Source organism: Macaca thibetana, chromosome 13, assembly GCF_024542745.1.
Source record: "Macaca thibetana thibetana isolate TM-01 chromosome 13, ASM2454274v1, whole genome shotgun sequence".
Classification (NCBI taxonomy): Eukaryota; Metazoa; Chordata; class Mammalia; order Primates; family Cercopithecidae; genus Macaca; species Macaca thibetana.
This window is the reverse complement of record NC_065590.1, coordinates 46265690-46285865: the sequence shown is the minus strand read 5'-3', so window position 1 is coordinate 46285865 and position 20176 is coordinate 46265690. Positions and strand designations below refer to the sequence as shown.

At 39.8% G+C, this 20176-nt stretch overlaps 1 protein-coding gene and 1 pseudogene across 4 annotated transcripts in view; one reads left to right on the top strand and one right to left on the bottom strand.

The window, feature by feature from the left end:
• Positions 1–17703, top strand: part of PAPOLG (poly(A) polymerase gamma) — a 42993-nt gene extending 25290 nt beyond the window's left edge. For 2 of the 4 annotated variants that reach the window (XM_050753470.1, XM_050753473.1), the window contains 13 exons: positions 907–1027; positions 1712–1796; positions 2181–2234; positions 6289–6408; positions 6851–6960; positions 10778–10899; positions 11163–11323; positions 12657–12745; positions 13004–13224; positions 13731–13796; positions 14275–14331; positions 14602–14648; positions 16288–17703. In XM_050753470.1, the coding sequence (XP_050609427.1) occupies positions 907–1027; positions 1712–1796; positions 2181–2234; positions 6289–6408; positions 6851–6960; positions 10778–10899; positions 11163–11323; positions 12657–12745; positions 13004–13224; positions 13731–13796; positions 14275–14331; positions 14602–14648; positions 16288–16372 (1338 nt within the window). In that variant the 3' untranslated portion in view covers positions 16373–17703. The other 2 variants (XM_050753471.1, XM_050753474.1) reach the window with 2 other exon arrangements.
• Positions 17704–19409: 1706 nt separating this feature from the next.
• The window catches only part of LOC126934406 (non-POU domain-containing octamer-binding protein-like), a 139038-nt pseudogene continuing 138271 nt past the window's right edge, over positions 19410–20176 (bottom strand).

The following is a 20176-nucleotide window of genomic DNA, read 5'->3' as shown; positions in this document are numbered from 1 at the left end:
GTTATGTCATTAAAAATCGCCCATGTAAGATGAGTGGGTGTCTCAAGGGCAGTGTCATAATCCATTGTGGAAAAACTGTCTCAAAAATAATTGGTTACTTGGCTGGGCGCAATGGTTCACGCCTGTAATCCCAGCATTTTGGGAGGCCCAGGTGGGTGGGTCACCTGAGATCAGGAGTTCGAGACCAACCTGGCCAACGTGGTGAAACCCCCTCTCTACTGAAAATACAAAATATTAGCCGGGCATGGTGGTGCACACCTGTAGTCCCAGCTACTCTGGAGGCTGAGGCACGAGAATCGCCTGAACCCCAGAGGCAGAGGTTGCAGTGAGCCAAGATTGTGCCACTGCACTCCAGCCTGGGTGAGTTAAGACTTCGTCTCAGAAAAAAAAGTAATTGGTTACTAATAATAAAGTACTAAAGTATAATAAAAGATTTACTTTGAGATACAATTTAAAGCAGATTCATTGTTCCAAGATAGCATAATTCTCACATATCTTGCATTTTAATTTGCTTTTAGAGTGAGTGCTCATTCCTCTAGGTAACCAAGGGGAAGTCATCCATCGAGTGGGTGGTGAAAAAGGATTGAGAACCATGAAACCAGATAATGCTTTTGTAGTTATAATACTGTATTTCCTTGATTATAAGAGATCATTGTTTATAAGATGCACATCAATTTAACAGCTTTTCTGAGGAAAAATACACTTCTACAGTATTTCCTTTGACTTTGACTATCAGACATATCCAACTTCAAAAATAAATGTAGTTGGGGAGGGAAAATGTACTTCTTAAACTTGAGGAAATGTAGTATTAAATTTATATTTCATATTCTTCAGACTTTTGGGGAAATGAAGTGAGGACAACTGAAATAGGAGAATAGATCAGTTATTCTGCTTCTAATTTCACAGGTAAATCCATCAGATAGGTATCATCTCATGCCCATAATCACCCCTGCCTACCCACAACAGAATTCTACGTATAATGTGTCCACATCAACTCGAACAGTAATGGTAGAAGAATTTAAACAAGGTAAACATGTGGCCCTGTTGCCCTTTACATATTCCCACAAGTTTTAGGTTGACAGTTTTTATTCTCTGTTGGAGCTATGGATTGACAGTTAAGAGTTTATTCTTTCTAAATTAGAAACTCTTTCAAGTATGGTTATTTTGTGTTTTAGTAATGAGTTTTCAAAAGTATATGATAATATTAAGGCCAAAAATGGAGCCAGCCCAATCTGGTTGAACCTAATTTTTTGTGTTTTAAGAAACAACATAATATATGTTTATATTTTGTTACTCAAGAATTGGGTGGGCCGGGCGTGGTGGCTCACGCCTATAATCCCAGCACTTTGGGAGGCTGAGGCGAGCAGATCACCCGAGGTCAGGAGTTTAAGACCAGCCTGGCCAACATGGTGAAACCCAGTCTCTACTAAAAATACGAAAATTAGCCGACATGGTGGTGGGCACCTGTAATTCCAGCTACTCAGGAGGCTGAGGCAGGAGAATCGCTTGAACCTGGGAGGTAGAGGTTGCAGTGAGCCAAGATAGAGCCACCACACTCCAGCCTGGGTGACAGAGTGAGACTCTGTCTCAAAAAAAGAAAAAAAATAATAATAATTTGGTGTGGTGGAATTTGAGATTTTGCAGTAGTAGGGTGATTTAAGAGCTGGTCCCTTTTCAAAATCCTTCTTTTTTTTTTTTTTTTTAAATTTAGGTCTTGCAGTCACAGATGAAATTCTCCAAGGCAAATCAGATTGGTCCAAACTACTTGAGCCACCAAATTTCTTTCAAAAGTATAGGTATGTGAAATTTTGTATTTTGTGTGTATGTGATTTTTTTTTTTTTTTAAGAAGAATGTTAAACATAGTTAATATATGGTAGGTGACAGCTCTTTTATTTCTTAAGCAAGACAGAATAGATGAACAAAAATCCTGAGATAAGAGTGTTTCTTTATTCTAGTAGTATCTAATCCAGTATTAGTGACTTTTTAAAGTGAATTGTTTTTTACTTGTGGGACCTAGAATTAATTTTGTGAAAATCAGAGCACATTTAATTTTCATAAACTGTGTGCCTTTATTAGCTCATTTGTTCAATGAGAGGGAGGGAGAAAAGGGGATGATTAAAAAGCAGGCCGTAACAATTTTTCTGGCTTTTTTTTCTGATTGTTGCTGAAAATTCTTCAGACATTATATAGTATTGACTGCCAGCGCATCAACAGAAGAAAACCATCTAGAGTGGTAAGACTTTTATTTCAAGTTTTCTACCTACTGTGTGGTGATAGTATTTATATGGTGCTTTACCATTTATGAAGTACTTTCTTGCTTGATTTTCAAAATTATTATATCTTTTTTTTTTCTGAGACAGAGTCTCGGTTGTCCAGGCTGGAGTGCAGTGTCGCGATCTCAGTTTTGCCATGTTAGTCAGGCTGGTCTCGAGCTCCTGACCTCAGGTGATCTGCCCACCTCAGCCTCCCAAAGTGCTGGGATTATAGGCCTTAGCCACCTCTCCGGGCCTTTTTTTTTCTTTTTTTCTTTTTTTTTTTTTTTTTGAGAAGGAGTCTCCCTCTGTCACCCAGACTGGAGTGTAGTGGCATAATCTCGGCTCACTGCAACGTCCGCCTCCTGGGTTCAAGTGATTCTCCTGCCTTAGCCTCCTGAGTAGCTGGGACTGTAGGTGCGCACTACCATGCCCTGTGCCTAATTTTGTATTTTTAGTAGAGATGGGGTTTCACCGTGTTGGCCAGGCTGGTCTCGAACTCCTGACCTCAAGTGATCTGTAAAATTATTATATCTTACTGGTGATTGTTGTGCATAACCGTGGAGCTTCAGTGTTTAGAATATGCCATCAAATTAATGTTTCAGAATCAGGAGGGACATGAGCGAAAGATACATGTATAGATTTTGCTTCTTGTTGCTTCTCGGAGTCAGATTTAAGCAAAATTTTGAGCTAGTTTGGATGATTCTGATAGCACCGTCTAAGTTTTTCTTTTCTCTTTCTTTCCTTTTTTTTTTTTTTTTTTTTTTTTTTTTTTTTTTGAGACGGAGTCTCGCTCTGTTGCCCAGGCTGGAGTGCAGTGGCCAGATCTCAGCTCACTGCAAGCTCCACCCCCGGGTTCACGCCATTCTCCTGGCTCAGCCTCCCGAGTAGCTGGGACTACAGGCGCCCGCCACCTCGCCCGGCTAGTTTTTTGTATTTTTTAGTAGAGACGGGGTTTCACCGTGTTAGCCAGGATGGTCTCGATCTCCTGACCTCGTGATCCGCCTGTCTCGGCCTCCCAAAGTGCTGGGATTACAGGCTTGAGCCACCGCGCCCGGCCCCTTTTTTTTTTTTTTTTTTTTGAGACAGAGTCTCGCTGTGTCACTCAAGCTGGAATGCAGTGGCGCGATCTTGGCTCACTGCAGCCTCTACCTCCTGGGTTCAAGCAATTCTCTGCCTCAGCCTCCAGAGTAGCTGGGATTACAAGCACCCACCACCACACCCGGCTATTTTTAGTAGAGATGGGGTTTCACCATCTTGGCCAGGCTGGTCTTGAACTCCTGACCTCATGATCCACCCACCTCAGCCTCTTAAAGTGCTGGGATTACAGGCGTGAGCTACCACACCTGGCCTAAGTTTTTCATTTTTGCCATCATGTTTACCTCCAACAAAACTCAATAGAAAAGACATTTTGTATATCCTTTTAATTTAGGAGATAATGGCTTAAATCGTTCAGATTAAGCTTCTGTCAATAGGTAGGAGATGTTTGTGGCCAAGAAGTAGTGTGTTCTTTCTAGTGCATCTAAATTTATCCCTTCTGCCTCCCGTATATTCACATCCTTGGCTCTATCAGACGGAAGCTATTAGACCACCAGAGATAGTTGTACTTTCCTTGGGTCTGACTTCTGGAAAAGCAAAACAGCAATACTGTTTTATTTTTGCTTCAAGAGTTTAATTCTTATTTCATTGATAATTAAAGGGACTCTGAAAATAGTCCTGACACTGAAACAGTATTTTGTTTGTATAGATCAGGAGTCAGAAAATAGGGTCTAGGCCAAATTCAGTCTGCCACCTATGTTTATAAAGTTTTATTGGAACACAGCCATGTTTCTTCATTTACGTATTATCTATGGTTGCTTCTGTGCTTGACAGCAAAGTTGAATAGGTGTAACAAAGACTGTATGGCCCAGAAACCCTAAAATTTACTATTTACCCCTTTACAGAAAAAGTTTGCCAATCTGTCGTTTAGATGACACTGGAATAACACAGATTTTTGTAGATTCACTGTTAAAACACACACAATTATAATGTATAAGCTTTTGCTGATGTTTTTAAAAAACTTAAAATGTTCTTGTAATTATTCTAATTCATAAGTCATTAATAAGTAAGCTGCCATTGGTCACATTTCTTAAGTGAAATAGAAATGCAATTGCAGAAATCTGATGAAACTTACTGTATTTTGATAGTATCTGATACAAATTTAGTGAATTCTTTTTTTTTTTTTTTCTTTGAGATGGAGTCTTGCTCTGTCGCCCAGACTGGAGTGCAGTGGCGCGATCTCAGCTCGCTGCAAGCTCCGCCTCCCGGGTTCATGCTATTCACCTGCCTCAGCCTCCTGAGTAGCTGAGACTACAGGTGCCCGCCACCTTGCCCGGCTAATTTTTTGTATTTCTGGTAGAGACGGGGTTTTACCGTGTTAGCCAGGATGGTCTCGATCTCCTGACCTCGTGATCCACCCGCCTCGGCCTCCCAAAGTGCTGGGATTACAGGCGTTGGCCACCGCACCCAGCCCGTGAATTCTGTTTTAAATGCAAAGTCTAGCTGATTGTTTCACATATTATGTGCCAATATTAGTTTCATTGTTTAAACTTATCTTAGCCTGAGGATTTATTTATTTTTTTTTTTAGAGATGAGTCTCAGTGTCACCTAGTCTGGAGTATAGTGGTGTGATCATACTGCAGCCTCAAACTCCTGGGTTCAAGCAATGCCTCCTGCCTCAGCTCCCCAAGTAGCTGGGGCCTGCAGGCCCATGCCGCCATGCCTGGCTGATTTTTTTTTTTTTTTTTTTTAATCTTATATGGATGGAGTCTCACTTTGTTGCCCCAGGTGATCTCGAACTCCTAGCTTCATGTGATCCTCCTGCCTCAGCTTCCCAAAGTGCTGGGATTAACAAGCATGGGCCTAGCCTAGCCTTAGGTTTGAGACATAAGATTTGAAGGTAGAAAAAGATTCAGGACTAGATTAACCAGTAGTTTTTGTTCATGCCCTAAGCCATGACTGTTTTATAGTCTTAACTAAAGCAAGGTATTTTAGATTCAGTAATGCATTAAATAGATTAGTTCTTCTATTAAAAAAAAGAACACACAGAAATCTACTAACTTGTCATTTACTACAATGGCATTTTAAATGGGGTTCCTGATATATTAGGCTGAAATTTTTAAATGAACTTGTAAAGATTCATAGCTAATATGCTGTTTGGTTTACTTGAGTATAGCTTTCATATTTAAAGTTGACATAGTGTTTACAATGGCATTTAAAATGGGGTTCCTAATATATTGAGCTGAAATTTTTATTTTATTTATTTATTTATTTATTTATTTAGAGATGGAACCTCACTCTGTCACCCAGGCTGGAATGCAGTGGGGTGATCTTAGCTCACTGCAACCTCCACCTCCCAGCTTCAAGCAGTTCTCCTGCCTCAGCCTCCGGAGTAGCTGGGAATGTAGGTGTGCGCCACCATACTCAGCTAATTTTTTTTTTTTTTTTTTGTATTTTTAGTAAAATAAGGTTTTACCATGTTGGCCAGGCTGGTCTCGAACTCCTGACCTCAGGTGATCCACCTACCTCAGCCTTCCAAAGTGCTGGGATTACAAGCATGAGCCACTGCACCTGGCCTGATTTTTTTTTTTTTTGAAATGGAGTCTTGCTCTGTTGCCCCAGCTGGAGTGCAATGGCGTGATCTCAGCTCACTGCAGCCTTCACCTCCCAGGTTCAAGTGATTCTCCTGCCTCAGCCTCCCAAGTGGCTGGGTGGGATTACAGGCACCCACCACCACGGCCCAGCTAATTTTTTTGTATTTTTAGTGGAGATGGGTTTTTGCCATGTTGGCCAAAACTGGTTTTAAACTCCTGACCTCAGGCTATCTGCCCGCTCTTGCCTCCCAAAGTGCTGGGATTACAGATGTGAGCCACAGCACCCAGCCTGAAATTTTTTAATGAACATGTAAAGCTTCATAGTTAATATACTGTTTGGTTTACTTGAGTGTAACTTTCAAATTTAAAGTGGATGTAAGATAAATTGTGTTGTTTATTTTAGGGTTGGATTAGTAGAATCTAAAATCCGTGTACTTGTTGGAAACTTAGAACGGAATGAATTTATTACTCTTGCCCATGTGAATCCCCAGTCATTCCCAGGGAATAAGGAACATCATAAAGAGTAAGTTAATTGTTTTTTAATACTATGTTTCTTAAATAATGTTATTTGGCATATGCATCATTTCAGAGTAATTATGAGATTTTTGTTTAACAGGCATTGATGGGAGTATGACACATTATATATTTGAGTTTGAGTGTCTAGGCATTAAAAATAAGTACGCAACTACTTTGGTAGCCCACAAACCCCAGCAAAACACCATCACAATATTTGGAGCATCTTTAAGAATATATTTAGTAAGTCATTTTCATAGCCACTTAATCCTTCTTAGAACAACAGGGGATAACTTACCAGTTCTGGATGTCACTTTTAAGAATCTGGCCAGACCACTGAAATCTGTATTTGTGAGATAGAGACATAGAGACCAAGTTTTAATTATGAAATAGCATCTGTAAAATTGTAAAATAATAATAATTAATGGAAATTCTTAAATTTTACTTTATAGCAACAATTACGTATCAATGTGGTTCCTTGGGATAATTTTTCGGAGAGTAGAAAATGCAGAAAGTGTCAACATAGACTTGACATATGATATACAGTCATTTACTGATACAGGTAAGACTTCATCATCATAGAGCTGTGATTCTCAAACCTGGCTGTTACTCAGTGTCATCTGCCTACGATCTGGCTGGCTGTACTTATTAAAGTTCCACAATTGGTTAAGCGAACATGGCATATCCATACTGCTGTTAAAACAGGAAAGGAGCCGGGTGCGGTGGCTCACGCCTGTAATCCCAGCACTTTGGGAGGCGGAGGTGGGCAGATTACCTGAGGTCAGGAGTTCGAGACCAGCCTGGCTAATATGGTGAAACCCTGTCTCTACTAAATATACAAAGTTAGTGGGGTGCGGTGGTGGATGCCAGCTGCTTGGGAGGCTGAGGCAGGAAAATTGCGTGAACCTGGGAGGAGGAGGTTGCAGTGAGCTGAGATCTCCCCACTGCACTCCAGCCTGGCCCACAGAGTGAGACTGTCTCAAAAAAAAAAAAAAAAAGCATTATGAAGCAATTTCCAAGGTATATTAAGTGGGGGGTAAAATTACAGAACACTGTGTACACTGTGCTATTTATATAAAAAGAAAAGATAAATACACATTTGCTTACAAATGCATAGAATATCTCTGGAAGGATACTTAGTTTAAAAAAAATGGCAAGACTGGTTGCTTCTAGGTCAGGGTGCAGGATAAGGAGACATCACTGAATACTCTTCAACGCTTTGAGTTTTGTAGCATGTGAATGTTATTTGTTTTATTTTATTTTATGAAATAAAATAAAAATCAACCCATAAAAATCAAGTCTTTATTTTTTGAGACAGAGTCTCACTCTGTCACCCAGGCCGGACTGCAGTGGTGCGATCTCAGCTCACTGCAACCTCCGCCTCTGGGGTTCAAGTAATTCTCATGCCCCAGCCTCCCGAGTAGCTGGACTTAACGGGTACGTACTACCAGGCCTGGCTAATTTTGTATTTTTAGTAGAGACAGAGTTTCACCATGTTGGCCAGGCTGGTCTCGAACACCTGACCTCAACTGATCCACCTGCCTCAGCCTCCCAAAAGTGCTGGGATTAGAGGCGTGAGCCACCTCGCCTGGCTGAATGTTATCTGTTTTAAAACACAAAGAAAGGAAAGCTCTTTGTATGTACAACCAGGGTTTGTGATCACAATAATAAACTCTTTTATAAGCAATCTGGAATAAAAACATTCGCCATAAATTTTTAATAAAGATGACTTGATTTTTGCCAGGCGCGGTGGCTCACAAGCGCCTGTAATCTTAATACTTTGGGAGACTGGGATTGGTGAATCTCTTGAACTCAAGAGTTCGAGACCAATCTGGGCAACATGGTGAAACCCCATCTCTACAAAAGATACAAAAAAAGTTTGTCAGGTATTGTGCCTATGGTCCCAGCTATCTGGGAGGCTGAGGTGGGAGAATTGCTTGAACCCAGAAGGTCAAGGCTGCAGTGAGCTGAGATTGCGCCATTGCTCTCCAGCCTGGGTGACAAAGTGAGACCCTGTCTCAAAAAATAAAAACTTGATTTTTATGGGTTTTTTGTTTGTTTGTTTTAAATAGAGGCAGGATTTTGCCATGTTGCCCAGGCTGGTCTCGAACTCCTAGGCTCAAGCAATTTGCCCATCTTGGCCTCTTCAAGTGCTGGGATTACAGATGTCAGCCACTGCACCTGGCCAGACTTTTATGTTTTTGATATGATATAAATATCAGTAAGTACAGAATTGCTGAATATATTTCAGGATCAGTGAAAAGTATGTCTTTCACATCCAGCCCTCTCGTCACAACTCTGGAATATCTTAATGTATCTGTTATAAATTTGGGGTTATTTATCTTGAAGAATCTGGAATACATTCATACAATTAAAAGTATTGGTTTGGCTCATCTGGGTTTTCTGAATTCTTTTGAAAGAGCCCTCATATTTATCATGAAAATGCAGATTCCTGGCTGGGCGCAGGGGCTGACGCCTGTAATCCCAGCACTTTGGGAGGCCAAGGCAGGCGGATCACCTGAGGTCAGGAGTTCGAGACCAGCCTGGCCAACATGGTGAAACCCCATCTGTACTAAATATACAAAAATAAGCCAGGTGTGGTGGTGGGCGCCTGTAATCCCAGCTATTCCAGAGGCTAAGGCAGAAGAATCACTTGAACCTGGGAAGCAGAGGTTGCAGTCAGCTGAGATCTCACCATTGCACTCCAGCCTGGGCAACAAGAGCGAGACTCCATCTCAGAAAAAAGAAAATGCAGATTCCTGTGTTTCACCTTAGAACCACTAAATCATACTCTGGGGAGGGAGCCAGAGAATCTACAACTTGAACAAGTGTTCTTGGTAACTCTTTTATAAGCAATCTGGAATAAAAACATTCGCCATAAATTTTTCCATTCTAATTTGGGCTTACATTTTTTAAAAAGAAGATTGGGACATAGTTTATTATAAATTTATAAGATACTATTTTTCAGATGAAGAAACTTGAGGCCCCAAGAGATTAAATAATTTACCACATCTCACAGTACTTGCTGTGTAAAACAAGCTTCCCATCCCTGTCTTCAGTGTCTCATTGAGTATATTTACAATTAAAACATACTAAGAAATTTGTGTGGTAGTTAATAAAACCTGTTTTCCCTTTGGGTGTATTTACAATTAAAACATTTTAAGAAATTTGTGTGTTAATAAAACCCATTTTCTTATAAGGTGTGAAAAGCACTAGAATGGGAATCTAGGGCTGTGTGGATTCTGATCCTGGCAAGGCTTTCAGGGCTGTTTAGCCTCCTTTTCTCAACTGTACAATAAGGATGTATTTGTAAGATGGTTCCTGAAGTCTGTCATTCTATGGTTGGTGTGGTAGCTGCAGTAGTAAATTCTCATGGAGGAGGAGGACAGCTTGAATTGCATCTTGGATATTTGGCCTAAGAATTAGCTTAGAAGGCCAGGTGCGGTGGCTCACACCTGTAATCCCAGCACTTTGGGAGGCCAAAGCGGGTGGATCACTTGAGGTCAGGAGTTTGAGACCAGCCTGGCCAACATAGTGAAACCCTGTCTCTACAAAAAATCCAAAAAGTAGCTGGGTGTGGTGGCATGCACCTCTAGTCCTAGCTACTGGGGAGGCTGAGGCAGGAGAATAACTTGAACCCAGGAGGCAGAGGATGCAGTGAATTAAGATTGTGCTACTACACTCAAGCCTGGGTGACAGAGTGAGACTCTGTGTCAAAAAATAAAAAAAGAATTAGCTTAGACTTGGGCAAGTAATTATAAGGAGAGATTGCCTTTTGGGAAAATATCAGAAAATAAAATCTGGAAAATACCTTTTTTTAAATATACTTATTCTGTTAATAAGGTTTGATTATGAGAAAGTCTTAGAAGGTAGACATGAAAAAACTAATGGATTCACGGCTAGGTGCAGTGGCTTACGCCTGTAATCCCAGCACTTTTGGAGGCCGAGGTGGGCGGATCACCTGAAGTCGGGAGTTCTAGACCAGCCTGACCAACATGGAGAAACCCTGTCTCTCTGAAAAATCCAAAAAGTTAGCTGGGCGTGGTGGCGTATGCCTGTAATCCCAGCTACTCGGGAGGCTGAGGCAGGAGAATCGCTTGAACCCAGGAGGCAGAGGTTGTGGTGAGCCGAGATTGCGCCATTGCACTCCAGCCCAGGCAACAAGAGCAAAACTCCATCTCAAAAAAAGAAAAACTAGTGGATTCATGAATAGGATTGTGATGTGATGGAAATGTATTAAAAATACTTGTTTTGTGAGAGGGTTGTGCGTGGGTGGCTGGTGGTGATAGCAGGGTAAAGGTATATGCATTTCAGAAAAATTAGGCAGAACTCTTGGTTCAGAAAGAAGTTTCCCATTTAACATATTAACATTGTTACAGTATACAGACAGGCAAACAATATAAATATGCTAAAGGAGGGAATGAAAATTGAAGCAACTCATGTAAAGAAAAAACAACTTCACCACTACCTTCCTGCAGAAATTCTTCAAAAGAAGAAAAAGGTGAGTTTGAGTAGTTTGAGTTTGTAATCTTAACCCTCTAGTATGACTTTACTCAGACAAATGATCTAGGACCAAATTTGCATTCTTAACAGCTCCCAAACCTATTGAGAAAAATAAGGAAGATATAGGCAGTTCAATCTAGGACTAAAATCTCATTTTCATTAATCACAAGAGATAATTTGCTTAAGTGACCGTCAGAATTGAAACCAGTCTTTATATTCTCATTTGCATTTTGAAATCCTAAAATCATTCCCTTCTTTCAGCAAAGTCTCTCTGATGTCAGTCGAAGCTCGAGCGGACTTCAGTCCAAAAGATCATCTCTGGATAGCAGTTGTCTGGATAGCTCCAGAGACACTGATAATGGAACACCTTTTAATTCTCCAGCGTCCAAGTCTGATAGCCCGTCTGTAGGAGAAACAGAAAGGTCTGTCTTTATTTCAAATGTGTCCTTTTGGTTTTCTGTTCAGTTTATTTGAAGGTAATCTGAACTTTTCTATACCCCTGCTACTGCCTTTTTAAATTGTTAGAATATTTTATTTTACAGGCTGGTAGTCAATTTCTTGTTTAAAAATAACTCACGGTAATCCTGTGGGAGATGGTATAGGCTTATGAGCATATGGGACTAGAGAGCTACACAGAAACGTACACATTTTTTGCTTAAATTTTTTTCTTCTTACTGGCTCCTCTGCCTTTTTCCCCCCTTTTATTTCAATGAAATGTTAAAGTACAGGCCTGAGCCAACAGTTGTGATCAGGCATGCTGGCTCAGGCCTGTAATCCTAGCACTTTGAGAGGTTAAGGCAGGCGGATTGCTGGAGCCCAGGAGTTCCAAGACCAGCCGGGACACCATGGCGAAACCCTGTCTATACAAAAAAATACAAAAATTAATTGGCCAGGCACAGTGGCTCACGCCTGTAATCCCAACACTTTGGGAGGCTGAGGCGGGCAGATCACCTAAGGTCAGGAGTTTGAGACCAGCCTGGCCAACATGGCAGAACCACATCTCTACTAAAAATACAAAAATTAGCAGGGTGTGGTGGCATGTGCCTGTAATCCCAGCTACTTGGGAGGCTGAGGCAGGAGAATCGCTTGAGCCCAAGAGGTGGAGGTTGCGGTGAGCCGAGATCGTGCCATTGCACTCCAGCCTGGGCAACAAGAGCGAGACTCCGTCTCAAACAAAACAAAAACAAACAATTAGCTTGGCGTGGTAGTACACACCTGTAGTCCCAGCTACTCGGGAGGCCAAGGTGGGAGAATTGCTTGAGCCCGGAAGGTTGAGGCTGCATTGAGCCATGTGTTCATGCCACTGCACTCCAGCCTAGGTGACAGAACAATACCATGTCTAAAAAAAAAAAAAGACGGCAGTGGTAAATGTTGCAAAAAAGAGTGTTTTAAATAACTAATGGGGCCAGGCATGGTGGGTCACATCTATAATTTCAGCACTTTGGGAGGTTGAGGCAGGAGGATTGCTTGAGCCTCAGGAGTTCAAGACCAGCCTGGGCAACATAGTGAGATCCTGTCTCCACAAAAATGAAAATTTTAAAAATTAGCCAGACATGATGGCACACACCTATATTGCTAGCTACCTGGGAGGCTGAGGTGGCAGAGTTACTTGAGTCCAGGAGGTTGAGGCTGCAGTGAGCTGTGATTGTGCCACTGCACTCCAACTTGGGCAGTAGAGTGAGGCCTTTCCTCAAAAAAGGAGAAAAAAAGTAATATTTAAATCATTTATTGATGATAATTTAACACTTTCATTAGGAATAGTGCTGAGCCTGCTGCTGTAATTGTGGAGAAGCCACTGAGTGTACCACCAGCCCAAGGACTTTCCATTCCGGTCATTGGTGCAAGTAGGTATCTAAACTTGTATATATTAATAATTCTGTATACAAAAAATTAGCCAGGCATGGTGGCACACGCCTGTAGTCCTAGCTACTTGGGAGGCTAAGGTGGGAGGATCACCTGAGCCTAGTAAGTCGAGGCTGCAGTGAGCCGTGATCAAGCCACTGCAGTGCAGCCTGGGTGATGGGAATGAGAGATCCTGTCTCAAGAAGAAAAAAAAAATTACATAAATGTTTAATTATTAAAATCCTTTTTTTCATTTTCAGAAGTTGACTCTACAGTAAAAGCTGTATCACCCCCCGCTGTGTGTACCATTCCTACTGTAGTAGGACGAAATGTCATTCCTAGAATCACAACACCTCACAACCCTGCCCAGGGACAACCGCATCTGAATGGAATGTCAAATATAACTAAGACTGTTACACCCAAGAGAGCCCATTCCCCATCCATAGATGGAACTCCTAAGAGGTTGAAAGACATAGAAAAGGTAAAGTTACAACTTTCGTGTTGATATTTCTTATAGTTAATACTAAAGAAACAATTTTCCATAGCTGTTGGTGTTCTGTTAGGAGTTGGCTGAAAAGAATATTTACCCAAATATTAAAGGAACAATATTAATTGCTCATCCTAAATTGAAATTACTAATGTGTCTGAAAATTTGAATGATTGGTCTGAGTTTCTCCTCGACTTACAGAAGTCATTACTGATAACAAAATCTCATTTCTTGTGTGTTGATATGCCCTACTTCCAGTAGGTGGTAGTAAAACTATATTTGTTAGAATCTGAATTGATTTAACCAAAAAGATGACCCAAACTGTAGAAATTAACGGTGGCAGTTGAATTCAATCTAATTTAAATTATCTTCTCTTACCAACCCATATTTATAGTAATTTTTATAATAGCGTAACTGATAATTAGTCTTCCAGTTTATATAGATTTGTATGGTTTTTTGTAGGTACATAATAGCAATTTATTTCAATGTTTATATTTTAGTTTATTCGACTTGAATCAACATTTAAGGACCCCCGTGCTGCTGAAGAAAGAAAAAGAAAATCAGTGGTAAATATATTAATAGTGTGCTTCAGAATATTTACTGTAAAGTGCCATGTATCGCCGGGCGCGGTGGCTCAAGCCTGTAATCCCAGCACTTTGGGAGGCCGAGGCGGGTGGATCACGAGGTCAGGAGATCGAGACCATCCTGGCTAACACGGTGAAACCCCGTCTCTACTAAAAATACAAAAAATTAGCCGGGCGTGGTGGCGGGCACCTGTAGTCCCAGCTACTCGGGAGGCTGAGGCAGGAGAATGGCGTGAATCCGGGAGGCGGAGCTTGCAGTGAGCTGAGATCCGGCCCCTGCACTCCAGCCTGGGGGACAGAGCGAGACTCCGTCTCCAAAAAAAAAAGAAAAAGTGCCATGTTAGAAAGTAGGTCAGATTAGATCTACTGTCAGATTTTAGTTAGGTTTTATTTTAATTAGAATTAAGTGTTTGCATATAGGAAAGTTAGTTTTCACTTGTGTTGATTCTTCTGTTTTTAGGATGCCATTGGAGGAGAATCTATGCCTATTCCAACTATTGATACATCACGCAAAAAGGTAACAAAATAGTCTTGTTCATAGGTACAGTACATAGGTAAAAACTCATAGGTAATCTACAAGTACAAAAGTCTTATCAAGAGCCTAGCACTGGGAAAAAGTAAGATTTTGTCCCTGTCCTCAAGGACTAGCAGTATAGTTGGGGTTGGATATAGCAAAGTATATCGTTGTGAATGTAGGTACCTCAGAAGTCTAAAAAAGAGTCAGTAGTTTAAGACAACTTTATTATCTATTTAGATTATGTTCACCCTTTGTTTTTTATCTTTAAAGAAGCAGTTGGATGCTCAGCACATTAATTTCTTACCAAGCACCTGGAGGTATATCTCTGTTGTGTACTATTGCTTACTGTCAAAAGATAGATTTGATAATTAGGAACCATATGTGTTAATATTTTAGAGGAACCAAATGTAGTGGTATATATAGTAAGTACCTTTAAAACATGAGCTAAACGCCCCTGAATTGTAATTTAAATGTTTATTATTTGAAGAATTACTTTTATAGCTAACAATATGTAGTATTAAGTGTGGTATGCTAAAAAGCAAGTACTCAAAAACCAGCCTTGTGTAACTAGAGAAAGCCCTTCTCTGAGAGTTTATAGTGAACAGAATGGCTTATTTTCACCCCTCTCTTACCACCCCCACCCCCGCCATTAAATGGTAAAGTGCTTCTCATCATCAACTGTTACCCTGCCCGGTTCTCCAGGATGTATTAACTATTCTAAAGCAAAATAGTATACTCACAGGCTATTATTTGTAGAATTTGAGCCTTTAACATAAGATTAAATTACAAAAAACATGAATATATAATTATGTGTGATGGTGGAAGAACAAATTTTGAGATGGATATTAAAGTACAAAAGAGTGAAATGACATATCTGGACTTTTTAATATATCAAGTCTAAAGGGAAAGTGGGTACACCAAACAATTGCAACAAAATTTTAATAATGTCTGAGACTTGGTTTTGGCATTTAAGTCCTTATTGCCCTGTTCTCTACTTCTTTGTATATCTGAAATTGTTCATAATTGTTTTAATGCATATGGATACGATACAGATACTGGCTTAGCCAAGGTAAAACAGGAAAATTAAACAGTCATCTCTTGACAAGAAACTATCCTCATTACACAAGTCTAGATTTTGCCTTCCTTTTTTTTTTTTTTTTTTTTTTTTTGACATAGAGTCTCACTGTTGTTGCCCAGGTTGGAGTGCGGTGGCGCGATCTTTTTGTATTTGTAGTGGCTAATTTTTGTATTTGTAGTGGAGTGCTTTCGAACTCCTGACCTCAAGTGAGTCTCCCGCCTCGGCCTCCCAAAGTGCTGGGATTACAGGCGTGAAACCACCATGGTCCTAGATTTTGCCTTCTTTATGTAATATTAGTGTCCTCAGAGTCCCTCAAACTGATGTCCCTGAATTTCATAACCATCAAAGTTATCTAGCCTAAGTACAAAGTTTGGTTTTCCTGAGAACTTAAGTATCTCAGCGATTGAGTCTGTTCTTCTCCATGAATGTATTACAGAAACAAATTGAGGAACATAACTCTCAGATATTAAATTTTTCTGTACTACACACACTCATTTTTCACTTCACACCCCAAGAGCTTCCTGTTTAGTCACCATACACTTCCTTTTTTTTTTTTCTTTGCTTGACCTTAAGGACTGTATTCTTTATGCATTTCTCGATCCAGGCATGGCAGTTCCTCTTTTCCTGTACATATTCACACTCCTGCCACTTCTGCCCTTTCTCTTATCCCTCTGCTTTTCACCTCTGACTGTAAAAAGAAGTAGTAGTTCTGAAAGCAAGAGTTCCCTATGAACACTGGAAGGAAATATTCATTGCATACTTGAGTGTTTAAGAGCTAGAGGGATTGGGAGAAAAAGTTTGTGACTGACTTTCTAGCTGGGCCTTTATAATATATATGATGTGCTTTTCCTTTTTTGTTTCCTCTTTCTTTCTAACAGAGACTACCCAGTAAAGAACTACCAGATTCATCATCTCCAGTTCCAGCAAATAACATCCGTGTCATCAAAAATTCCATTCGACTGACCCTTAATCGGTAAAAGCAGTGCCTCCTCACTTAAGTGAACAAGCAGTCATTTAGTGGCATAGATGCAGCCACTTGTTTTAAAATAGAAGTGGCTGTCATACGTGAAATAAGGTGAACGTTACAGCCTTCAGCCTAATAACCTTGAAGTGGTTTTTGAACTATCACACTTTGACCTGCAGATGCTGTAGCATTCTCTCACTGATTGCTACATACACTTCTCTGAGGATCACCTGCTGTCAAATTGCCATCTACAGTATTACAGCTTTGCATTTGGGGGTTTTACTGCCTTAACTTTCAATGCTTGTTATGGGAACCAGTTCTTAGCCACTTGGACACTGATAACAAGTCCTGAACTCCTTTTTTTGTTTTTGTTTTGTTTTGTTTTTTTTTTGTTTTTTTTGTCTTATGTTGTGATCATTGTATAGAGCTAAAAAAATTGAAAACAAACAAAAAAATTATCTTGTATTTTCCAAATGTTAATACATTTACTTTAGCATTGAAGCCACTTTGTGAAACCTGAGATAAATGAATGTGAGGTATCTTTTCTGCTTTCCTCATTTGTGTAGATGTACTGTCTGTTCTGTTGATTTAAATTATTTTTTTCCAGATTGGCACATGAAATATTTAAACTTTTTTGTGTGCCTTTCTATCCAAATGTTGCATAGTTAGCAGGGAAGATTAGTCCAGTGATTACAGAAGAGTTGGGCACCATAAATTCTTTATATATTGCCTCCCATGGAGGCCTTTGAAATGCATCTTTATTAAAAATCAAAATATAACCAGGATACTGAAAGTCAGTATATGAATGGTAAAATTGTTACATATCCTATTTCATGCCATTCTTGTTAGTTGACTGGTATTTTTTACTGAGGAGCAACTCATTCCAGCATCAACAATAAGATACCTTTAAGTATGGCAAACTTGTATTTTTGAGGTGTAAAATTAACTTGGCATGATAATTCCTGACCATTATTTATGCCACAACTTCAAATAGTTTCTTCACGGACTAGGCATGCAGAAATAAGCAGTGGATTTTATTGAAACCTAAAGGCATTTTGAATGACATTGTTACCAACCATTAATTGGCTCAGGACCTTTGTAATTTTTATTTAACTATATGAGTTGTCTTTTTTTATGCTGCTTTTTTCAATGCATTTCTTAATATTTTTTAAGTTTCATGAATGCATGCTCAGTTTATTAAAATCCATAACCATGTAATTCTTGTAATATGTTGATTCAGTGTTTTGTAAATGAAGTCGTATGTATTTTCAGAGTATTTTTGTATGTACTGTAAGATACCATCTTTTCAAAGAGAAACGTTTAAAACCTTTATTGTCTCTCCTTAGTCTAATTTTTTAAATATGGATTATGCTTGAATTATTATATTTAAAATGAAAATGTGTAAGATTACACAGCCAGGAATGCTAGTATCTACCACCACCTTCAGATTTCACTCAGCATTTAGTAGGTCCAGTAGGAAGAACCCAAAATGGTACATTGAGTAGTGTGGGGAAGATACTTCGTGTGTTATAGGACTCACGGGATGCCATCTAGCAAGTGGAGAAATAGCAGTCCATTTTCTCTTGCAAGCCCTTTACCATTGAGTTGAAATTCTTGAATTGCCAGAGAGCCGTATCCTCCAGGTCCCACTCCTGTTCCTTGCCCCTTAGGTCTCTGAAATGTAAATTCTAATGTTTACCTTGTACCATGGAAAACATGAAAAGAGTCTTAGAAGTAAAGAACAACAAGGAAAAAATGTTTGTTCTATTATTCCCTTTTTATATAGCAGCAAAAGATAAGAATAAAATCACATAACCAAGTTGTAGCTTCCTTGGCAAAGCTGTTGTCTTAGCTGACTCTTTCCCTTTATTCAGATGTGTTGGGATTTGTTCTACAAATACTTTATTTGAGCAAAAATGAATGATTATGAAAGAACTGAATAATTATCACCTGACTTCAACCTTTGAAAACTTTAGTAAGGAATTTGATTAAATTTTATATACTTGATGTGTATGCATTTCTGCTTAATATCTCTTGCTTTTAAATCAGCCTTCAGAGTATCTTTAGGAATTCCTTCTATATCCATGTTTACCCTATTACATAAATAGATTCTTTGGAGTGACTAGTAGAGTTTTTCTTTAATAAGGAAGCAGCAAGTCTAATCTTGTACTATAGGATAGGCATTTATTTTAGATTAAGGAGCCCATTCAACATGTAAATGAGTCAACATTAGAGTCCTCAAAGATAGCATTCTTCAACCTGTTTGGTAACTGAGGAGTTGATAAAATGCTTCTGAGATGTTGGGGTTTGTCAGAAATAAAATGTTTTCTACACTGACCAGTAGGTAGAACTTTCAGTACATTTCGTTAACTTGGTGGGAAGCTTCCATTGTACTGGTTCCAAGTGAAAAAGGAGAAAGTATGATCTGGGATTTTGTGTTTGATCAGAGGCACTAAGTACATGTGTTTGTTTTGTTGTGTTTTGTTTGAGATGGAGTTTCACTCTTGTTGCCCAAGCTGGAGTACAGTGGCACGATCTCGGCTCACTGCAACCTCTGCCTCCCAGGTTCAAGCGATTCTCTTGCCTCAGCCTCCCAAGTAGCTGGGATCACAGGCGCCCACCACCACGCCCAGCTAATTTTTGTATTTTTAGTAAGACAGGGTTTCACCATGTTGGCCAGGCTGGTCTTGGAACTCCTAACCTCAGGTGATCCACCCACCTCGGCGTCCCAAAGTGCTGGGATTACAGGTGTGAGCCACCGCACCTGGCTGTGTTTTCAAGTGTGAAAAAATACCTAGAAGTATATTTTATAAAGTCAAATAATCTGTTCTTCATTTTATAGACAGACACATGTTCATTTTCACAAGGGCATTACATTTTAATTTGCTCATTTTTCAGTAGCTCTGGAGAACATGTATGAAAGGAAAACAGTTATCTTCTAGCTTAAACCTTAGGGACTTAACCAATTTAAGATAGAGGTACATGGCTTAAAACTTTGTAAAACTGGGACAGGAGAATGATTTTTTTTTTTTTTTTTTTTTGGAGACAGTCTCACTCGCTGTCACCCAGGGTGGAGCACAGTGGCATGATCTCACCTCACTGCAACCTCTGCCTCCTGGGTTCAAGTGATTGTCTTGCCTCAGCCTCCCAGATAGCTGAAATTACAGTCCTGTGCCATCATGCCCGGCTAATTTTTGTATTTTCAGTAGAAATGGGATTTCACCATGTTGTCCAGGGTAGTCTTGAACTCCTGACCTCAAGTGATCTGGCTGCCTCGGCCTCCCAAAGTGCTGGGATTACAGGCATAAGCTACCACGCTTAGCCAGGAGAATGAATTTTAAAAGTCTGTATTAGTGTTTAAAATGAGTGCTTTGTTTTAAAGCAGCAATGTAGTAGCATTATTAAAATGCTTACTTCACTATAGTAGCAATTAGGTAAAGATGGGCAATATCAAAATGGCTAAACTTATTTTCCACTATATTCCACACCTTTGAAATAGGAATTCCTAACTTGAGAATCATGAACCCTTAGGGAATCCTTTGTAATTGTGTATAAGAAGTTCTAGTTTACATGGATTTTTCTGGGGGGAAGTGTATAGTTTAGATCAGCTTCTCGAAGTGGTTCATTACCCCAAAAAAGTAGGGGAGTTAGGGTTAGGAACCACCAGGATTGAATAATCCTGGAATATTACATAATTTCCTCCTTTTGATTTTGCTGTGATATATTTCTGAAAATGTGCTGTGGCTCCTAACTAGTAAAATGGGCTGGTGAGGGACTCTGGAATTCTGAATTTCTAAGTTTAT